At 40.1% G+C, this 9589-nt stretch overlaps 1 protein-coding gene across 2 annotated transcripts; it reads left to right on the top strand.

Moving 5' to 3' along the window:
- The first annotated feature begins 807 nt into the window (after positions 1-807).
- tbx1 (T-box transcription factor 1) lies at positions 808-9114 on the top strand. Of its 2 annotated transcripts, none has more exons than XM_084694540.1 (8): positions 808-1593; positions 2740-3130; positions 5135-5236; positions 5405-5576; positions 5972-6127; positions 7071-7138; positions 7585-7685; positions 8015-9114. In XM_084694540.1, the coding sequence occupies exons 1-8, from the start codon at positions 1407-1409 to the stop codon at positions 8389-8391; spliced, it is 1554 nt and encodes a 517-aa protein (XP_084550666.1). In that variant the 5' UTR covers positions 808-1406; the 3' UTR covers positions 8392-9114. The 2 variants fall into 2 exon arrangements, with proteins under 2 accessions (XP_084550666.1, XP_084550667.1); XM_084694541.1 differs by having other exon boundaries at positions 809-1593; positions 2791-3130.
- The last annotated feature ends 475 nt before the right edge of the window (positions 9115-9589 follow it).

The following is a 9589-nucleotide window of genomic DNA, read 5'->3' as shown; positions in this document are numbered from 1 at the left end:
CCAACATATTTGTGATATAAATTAGTTAATGTTTGTGGCTCAGCCCCACCACGTGATGTAAAAAAAAATAGTATAGGCCTTAAGACTGCCTGAAAACAAAGGATCGCCACAGTAGTTTATTTGTACGTAATTGCACCAAGACAAACGTCCAAATCAAACAGGGATAATCCGCAAAGACAACAAGCAGCTGCTAACTAGGTTATCCCATTAGGCACGTTATTCGGTCGCAGGTGTAAATTAGACTCAATCCGGTTGCTATATCAGCAGCTCAACAACAAAACACAACTTTTGTTACTATTCATAATTGCAAACGTTGATAAGCTGATAACCAGACAGATAGGCTACTGTAACGCAAGAAAAAAAGGTCAAGTGTTTTTTTCAGTCACTCGCTTTACTCACTCCGCGCATGTTTGTCCTTTAACGCAAGGGCAGAACTTTGTTTACTGAATACAACTCACCATGGACAGAATTGCTGCTTGCCTAAATTCTAACTTGTCAGTAAACATTGGAGATTTGTTCTACACTGTTTGAAAATTAAATATCTTATCAAAGGAGTTTGTGACCAAATGCACACATTTAAAGAGGTCAATACACTCACTCAACAATGTTTTGCATATTGACAGGCAAGTAAAATGAATAGTGGATCATAGGAATGATGAATGGATGAATGGAAGGATTAACGCATTCACTATGTCATTTGGACACTAGGCTATAGCCTACAGTCTCCAACGTATACTTCAGAAAACAAATGATATATGAGTGAAGTTAATATATAAAATAGAGACGGTGTCTATTTTCCAAGTGGGTAGCTATCTGTGCACAGCTAAATAGCCCACGGAAACTATAATTTACTGTAAAAATGCTGCACTTTGAAGCCGGACATCCGCAATGACGTTTGAGTTTTTTCCTGATGTGAATTCAAATTTGGCTCTGTGATTGACAAGGTCTTATTCAAATAAAACATCCAGAGGAGAGCGTGCACACTTTTTTTGGAGCCCCTACACGGGAGGCGTGGAGCTCTCACTTTTGACATTCTCTCGGCAGTAGTTTCTCAAGCAGACTAGCGAACTCTTATGACATCACCCAGTCATCGAATGGGAGAAGAAGAGAAAATCTCAATGTGTATGAACAATGTTTTCGTAGAGGACGAAGAATTTGGGGAAATGAATTGACTTTGAGTATAATACAGTTCTTTAATGTGATTATACATCCAAACCGCCGCGTGGGAATACTTTGCTTGGATAACACAGGATCGTCCCTTCGACAAAAGTACATCACCAACGAACAGAGACGAAATGTAACACTATTGCTGCATTCCTGGCCATTTTTCACAGCCCTCTCCTGCTTTCTGGAACAGACCGAATAGAAAGCGAGGAGACGGTTTCATTCGACTAGATTTCTTGCCTATGGACGACAGTGGTCCCCTCTCTCCAAAGGCAAATGCTTTCAGTATTGCCTCTCTGATTTCAGCTGCGGAGCAAGCAGGAAACGCAACATTTGACAAACACGGCACTGGTCTGGACAAGCAAGACCAGCATAACTGCTACAGTTCCTTAAAAATGCACTACAGCACTGTCACGAGGGAGATGGAAGGTACGCGTTATTGACAATTAACTAAATGTGTCTGTTACTCAATATGTTGTGATAGGAGTTGTTGTCGTCATTGGTGTTGCAAAGAACCAATTCCGTAACACACCAGAATACGCAACTTGGCATTTCTGCGTAAATTCGAAATAGCCGTCTATCAACACATTCTTTCGCGGATACAGTAGGCTATAACACATTTTAAACTAGCGTAACTAACAGACCACGGCTAACCTATCCCAACTATTCTGTAGAGAGACTCCCAGACCCACTCTGTAGGGAGAATATAATACATGGTTGTGTCCAAATCACACAGAAGCAACTTCTTGATAAACTGAAGGGAACACACATAGCAGACACCGGGCTGGGGGCATCGGTGCGTAATGGTAAAAACAGTCTATAATAAGACAATTCGATATAAGTGGATTATCTTATTTGTAATGTAAAGATACTTTAACACATATTCACCTTGATACGTAACGCTGCGTGTTTGCTTATGCAAATGTGTGTTTGTTTACCTTGTAAAAGTTTACACTCCACTGTGCCCGTCTATTGTTAAAAGAGGACGATGTGGGCGATACCCTTATCCAAAAGTAAATGGGTGCCGGAAAGCCCATTAAAAGGGGCGCACTTCTCTGTCAATCAGTCTCGTCCCAAGGCGAGGAAAGGCACATTACCTGCAGTTCCTTATCTAAATAGAAATAAGAACCGGTTCTATCGTGAAGGGGAGGCCCTATGTGAGAGATAAGAGAGGAGTCCAGTGGAGCACACAGCAGCAGTGCAGATAGGAGGCCGCTTGGAATACTTATGAATACGATCCATCGACAAACCTCACGCGCGTTGAGTCACTATATTCTCTCGGCCATACCGATTGTGGTCTGCGAATTAAAACTAGGACACCAGCAAATACAAAGTTCCGATTGAACCCTTTTTATTTATACCTTTGGATATTTTTAATAGGCTATAGTACAACAGACATTTTAGATAGGCTGTCGCTCGCATCGGATGCAACAGCAAGGATTAATGGACGCGCGAAGAAGCTCGAAACGGAAACACATTTAAAGAAATAATTTAAGGGAAATAACTGAGACTTTCAACTGATTGTACACATATTTATAACACAAATAATAAATCCAGATTTTGGAATGATTTCAGCAATATCCAGCCCGTGGCTGACGCAGCTGTCCCATTTTTGCGATGTTGCAGCCTTCACGACGAGCAGCATAAGCAGCCTCAACACACCAGGGAGTTTCCACCTCTCTCCTTCCCCGGGGGATCCTTACGGTCAACATGAAACCCACTTTGAGCCCTGCCCGGCCGCTCAACACAGTTACAACTACTCGGGGTCGAACCAGACCCAGGCCCAGCAAAGCGACACTGGGACATCCAACTGCTCCTCCTCCTCCTCGAGCTCAACACCGAACAGCAAGTCTTTGGTGAAAAAGAATCCTAAAGTGGCCAACATTAATGTTCAGTTGGAGATGAAAGCTTTATGGGATGAATTTAATCAACTTGGAACGGAGATGATCGTAACCAAGGCTGGAAGGTGAGAAGCCTCGCAGCTCATGTAGTCGAACATCTCATGCATGTGTTTGGTTGACTGATTGAACAATATCCCATAAAACCACACGCACAAAGGAAGACCAAGTCAGTCGTTTAAAAGTTATGAAGATTCTGAGAGCGTTTCTTAAATTTAGCAAATCGTTAGTTGGCAAATAAGTCAACCATTGAGCGCTTGTGGGAATTGCTTTACAAACCTTTGAAAGGGTAACAGCCTACATGTTTTGACCTGAATATATTTGCCAGGAGAATAGTTCCTACAATAAAGTTTACAATATGGAGAGTTAACTAGATGCAATCATACATGTATAACATCTATCCTAGTTTTATAGGTACTACAATATATTGATTAAATCAATTTGTTCAACCAAACTTATTGTTAACATATATTTACCGATCTACTTGTCAAAACGTGTGCAAAAGAAACCTATCCCTGTTAACACAATTGAATCATGAAAATACAGAGTTGAAAGTCTTCAAAGTTTGCAAAATCTAAAAGGATTTGGAATAGCCTAATTGATGATAAAAACGCATTTTGTAGAAATAAAACCAACCTAATTATTTCGAGCTCGAAACATGGAATATAGAGTACATAATGGAATGTTTATAGCTCAAATTCACAACAAACAAGACCACACACATTTTTTTCCTGCAAACTCAAACCCAGATTTACCTGCTGGTGAACAGTAGCCGAGGAATCATTGGACATATGATTAGTTAATTAGTATAATTCAAACCTGTACATTTCTGCTTACTCACTACTTAACCGAGTTTCCTCTTAGTAAATAGCTTGATGTGGGCCTATGCTAATACGATTGATACAATAGATAAAGCCTTTTCCTTTCCGTGCATGCGGTTATGGGTTGTGCAATTGCTCTCAGTTAATTATACGGTTCTTAAAAGATAGGCCTGTTTCATTTCTACCCGTCCTAGCCTATAGGTCCAACAATTTAATTAGTCCTTCCTGAAGTTTGTGTGTAATAAACAGTGCGTTGATACGCTGTTTAATGCATACTAAATGTATGCATTCCAAAATGTGACGTTGATATTTGAGCTGTCAACTTATTTGCAACGGGGAAATTGAGCAGTGAAATCCACCAGCGTCTATCTATACTATGATTAGCTATTTTCAGTACAACTTGCACTATGATACGACAGAATAAAACATAGCTAGACATGTATATTGAAAACTAAAAATGTCTTGTCGATTTTGAGTTAAAGTGAATGCTTTGCAAGGCCAGCATTATCCACGCGAAAACCATGAAGAATATGGTTTGCTTTTTTAAAGTATTAGATTTAAGAGAGGCAACAGACGCGGTTTACCTAGTCTCCGTTGCAGACTGACAGTAAGAAGATCTGTCATTTCAAAGACATGGGGAACATACGATCCGAGGGAGGACACTTTAAGAGCTACTTTAGCCTCACCTATCCACAACTGCTGTCTTGAAAAGACACTGAAGCTAATTGAGCGGTAATTTCAAGATCACTTTCACTAAAACCTTTCCATGTCTTCAGACATATCCCTAATTATAAATACATACGAGATATAAGCATTTAAGACAGAAGCAAATTGTAGATTATCCGGTGTGTGTGCGTGTGTGTGTGTGTTCATGTGACAGAGCGGGCCTGGAATCCATCACTTTGTAAAACCAAAATTCAAGTGAATTGCTTAATGTTATACAGTATACACGAGTACAACCAAGTAGAATCACCTTAGACTAAGTGTTCTACTTTCTTTAACCAGTCAGTGAATTGCGTCATATGCAATAGCTTGCTACCTCAATCTTTCTTGAATAGACGTCGTTACACGAGCGATAGGGCCTAGGCGTTCGGCTGCAACTATTTTCATTGAATTATTCAATTGACTATTTTAAAGAAAAGGAAAGACCTGTACAACATTAATAATTTCGTAAAGGGTATTTTCATTTAAAACACGGCAATGGTTTTTAACATGCAGAAGCACACTATAACTTGGCTTTGTGTGTTTCAGGCGCATGTTTCCAACGTTTCAAGTGAAGATATTTGGGATGGATCCGATGGCAGATTACATGCTCCTAATGGATTTCCTACCTGTCGACGACAAACGATATAGGTAGGCCTACTTACATCACAATAAGTATAGGTAATTACCTATAAAAACAATACCATAGCATTGTTTTTATCTATTTAGTGGTCCTTTAGTGGGCTGTCGTGACATCAAATACTTAATATTCAGATAAATGCTCATATAGTTTCGTATTGAACGTGGTTTTCCCTTCAGGTATGCTTTTCATAGCTCCTCGTGGCTGGTCGCCGGTAAAGCAGACCCGGCTACCCCCGGGAGAGTGCATTACCATCCGGATTCCCCCGCCAAAGGCGCACAGTGGATGAAGCAAATAGTCTCATTCGATAAACTCAAACTCACCAACAATCTACTGGATGACAATGGGCATGTACGTACTTTGGAAGCAACAAACCTAATGCTTCAATCTATTCCGCCATCTATTCATGCAATCTATTCACATCCCCAGCGGGATGTGTATGTTTTTGTGCCTAAAAGTGCAATTATACACAACACAATCCTAGTGCAAATTTTGTATTACCTTTTTTTGTATTCTCCAAGAACCTATACAATTAACGAATCATTTGGATTAATTGTTTGTTAAATAAATATGAATAGCCTACGTGAATGCCTCATATCAATGAATACCTCCTTGTCTGAAATGCTCATGTTTGTAGCGAATGTGGGCTGAAACATTTGCAGGCCCAAATACGATGTTACACATTACATTATATACAGTATACACTGCTTTTTAAAAAGTGTGATTTTAAATTATTTTTTTTACAGATAATTCTAAACTCCATGCACCGATACCAGCCGAGGTTCCACGTTGTCTATGTGGACCCTCGGAAAGACAGCGAGAAATATGCAGAGGAAAATTATAAGACTTTTGTTTTTGAGGAAACAAGATTTACGGCCGTCACTGCGTACCAGAATCACCGGGTAAGAACCAACACTTTTGTGCCACCGTTTGAATTACGCCTATACAATTTTCAAGATATGGGAATTAATAGCGTTTTTTTATGGCTTAATTAGTCTAGGCTTAATAAGCGTAGGCTAGGTAAGCCTACAATTTTTTCTTTCATAAATGTGTTTGCTTAACTGCTTCATTTTTCTTGGAATTGTAGCATATTCGTTAAAAAATAAGATAAGGCTATTGTAGTGGGCTATCCCGTGGTTACTAAACATGGAAACTAAAAGTCTTAATCGTATAATTGTCTGATTAATGAGGTGTAAAGTAAACTGCTTAGCTCGTCTCGTTGAAGCGCGACCGAATATTTGACGGAGTAGATAGGCACTATACCATAAGAACGAACATTAAACTTGCCTGATAATTCCCTGTCACGTTATCCATTTTCATCCATTCTTATTACGTTTCAGTAAAATGTTGTTTTGACCTGTTCTTTCTCACTGATGTTCCAGCACAGCTGTTCAGATTAGCATTTTGTCTGTATCTTCTTCATCCGTGTTATCAGTTTGACCCCTCGGTCCAATTTACACCAATAGACTTGCAATAGTTTGTTTTTCCAACTCACTGCAGACATTCTCGGCCATATCATTTCATTCTTTAAAGTTCAAAACAACACTACACTGAAAAAATATGGCTTGATGACTAATTAATATTTAGCATTGGCAACAGCAATAAACAGAAGCAGGCATTTCTTGAAACATTCCACGAAAATATATGTGATAAAGATTTACAAAACAATATTCATGCTAATGCCATTTGCATGAGTTATGTCTTTATAGGCGATATAAATCAAATGTTTTCTTCATTGTTTTCTTCATTTCTTCATTCACTTAAAAGATTCCGATCATTATCACTGTTTATGTGGAAATGGCCGTGACATAGTCTTTGACATTCGTTTTCTTTCTTTTGTTTTAGATCACGCAGCTGAAGATTGCCAGTAATCCGTTCGCCAAGGGCTTTAGGGACTGTGACCCGGAAGATTGGTGAGCATCAGACGTCTTCATAACAGTAGATAACCAAATAAAAGTCTTCACTGTATGTTTTCTGAATAGTCAGCATAAGTTAAAACAAATGAAAAAAATCTTGCGAAATATGTAGCGACTTTATTTCTCAAAAGAACTACCCCCATATCTCACTAAACATACATACACTACAATAACTTATACATTATTTTGAGCAACCCTGGTAAAAATCACGAACAAAGAGCCAGTGCATTACATTTATTCCATTGCTTAGCCTACTTGTTTAAAACTTTGATACATTTCATAGGTGTCAGGTAAAAAGATTACATGACAAAAATCCACTTTTATATCTGTTGTGTTAATGGATTGAAGCAGTGTTCTCCACCATTTCAGTTAACGTATAATAAGGATAGTGAGCTTCTGACACATACATTAGCATGTAACTGAATACATTCTCTCGACTCCAGGCCCAGAAATCACAGACCAGGCTCTCTGCCAATAATGAGTGCTTTTGCCAGAACAAGGAACCCAATGTCGTCTCCCCCACAACAGAACGGCTCTGAGAAAGGTCTGTACAGCCATCTCCATCTTTGTTTAAATGGAGAAATGATCATGTTCATAATGTCCAAAAAAGTTAAACATCTCCTTTGTTTCATCCAAGGAGCAGCAAATAGGAGCAAAGCCTAGCTTCTGGGTTCTATTATATGTCCATTTCACATTCCACAAGCACCATGTAAATTTTTTTTTTTTTTAAACAAAGCAACAAAAAATCTTTCTAAAGGACAACATGAGATTAGCTGGGATAGTTCTGTTAACATGTGCTTGCCCCGATTCTGTGGATAACACCCTGTCAAGTCGCCCATCTCTGACAGTCCTAATGTTTGTTCTTCATTTCAGACGATAGGAGGGACTACGACCGAGACCCCAGCGGCACACCCATCCACGCCGACCCTGCTCACCAGCTGATGTCCCGCGTCCTTAGCCCCGCCCTTCCCGTCCCCGGAGGGCTCCACGGCGTGCCCCTCAGCGGGGGGCGCCCCAGCCCCCCTCACGACCTCCGCCAGGACGGACACACCCTCCCCCCGGACACCCTGCACCACCACCCTTACAAGTACCCCACCACCTACGAACATTACCTGGGGGCGAAAACCAGGCCCTCACCCTACCCCTTGCCAGGCATCCGAGGACACACCTACCACCACCACATGAATCCTGCTACGGCTAACATGTACTCGACCAGCTCCCCGGCTAACTACGACTACGGGCCCAGATAATGACTGTGTTCTGGGCTGCTGCCCCCCACAACTGGGCTGCGGCTAACTGCCCCAGCTGGAAGCAAACGTGCAGGAAAACAACAACTTTTCTCTAGCTGCCTTCTGCAGTCGTGTGAGCTGCATTCCAGGGCGCAGGCATGTCTCTTGTTGCTGGCTGATGCAGAAAGAAAGAGAAAGAGTGAGAGAGAGAGAATGAGAGAGGGGAGAAACGTTATTTATTTAAAGGAAACATATCTTCACAGGATGTGCAGACTGGTCCTCCGAGCCCAAGAAGAGATCTTCTTTAGCCTTTGAACTCTGACAGCGTTGAGCTCTGTCAGGGCCCTACTGGTCTGGGCAGAGCTGCAGACATTGAGCCAGCTAACAGAGAAGGCAGGAGGCTTCTCTCTTACATGGATGGTGTATTATCACGGACTGGAATTGCATTTTTATTTGTGTTGGATGCACTTTTTTGTTTTTATGTTGCTTTAAAACAAAGCCATACGTTATATAGTCAAACAAGCTTCTAGATAGACAAGATATTTGCATGTTGAGGTAGTAGGTGTCGGCCCTGAAATGTTTTTGTTTGAGATTGAAAAAAAAAAGTTTGATATTTTGGACGCTTTTGACCATCGTGAGCAGCTCTGAGAAGCATGTACCATGGCACTGACTTGCAGCAATTCTAAGTAAATAAAGAAGCAGAATGACTGTTCTGTAACTGTAAAATAAATATTAACTTCTTTACATTTAGTTATACATTTATTTTCATCAACCATTCATTCAGACACCTCTCTGCTGTTTCCAGGAACAACCGTGACTCACAAATTACATTGTTTGAGCGAAATAGATGACTGTGTCCAGTGTTAAACACAGGATTAATACGAATATGCTGTAGGTATCAGATAATAGTTGCACCGACAAATACAGACAAAATCAACGCTAGTTACTGCAAACACTGGCCATACACGCACCAAAATTGACACACACCAATAAAATAATACAGACAAAATAATGATTCAGTACTTCCCTATATACAGAGTAAAGCATAAATCACATTGTGTGCATGTGTGTAGGTAACATGATTTAACAATTTGACAAACTTTACTACGAAGTGATCAAATAATATTTGTTTAGAAAATGTTACGGTCTTAGACATTTACAGAACAATATAGGTAATAATACAATTAATAACAATAATAGTAGGCCTATAACTATATTA

Source organism: Hypomesus nipponensis, chromosome 28, assembly GCF_054491055.1.
Source record: "Hypomesus nipponensis isolate SF chromosome 28, ASM5449105v1, whole genome shotgun sequence".
Taxonomy (NCBI): domain Eukaryota; kingdom Metazoa; phylum Chordata; class Actinopteri; order Osmeriformes; family Osmeridae; genus Hypomesus; species Hypomesus nipponensis.
This window is presented reverse-complemented; position numbering and strand designations above follow the sequence as displayed.

Coding starts and splice junctions, on each gene's coding strand:
- tbx1 (XM_084694540.1), top strand. CDS start 1,407: ATGGACGACAGTGGTCCCCTCTCTCCAAAGGCAAATGCTTTCAGTATT. Junction 3,131..5,134: donor ATCGTAACCAAGGCTGGAAG/GTGAGAAGCCTC, acceptor TGTGTGTTTCAG/GCGCATGTTTCCAACGTTTC. Junction 6,128..7,070: donor CTGCGTACCAGAATCACCGG/GTAAGAACCAAC, acceptor CTTTTGTTTTAG/ATCACGCAGCTGAAGATTGC.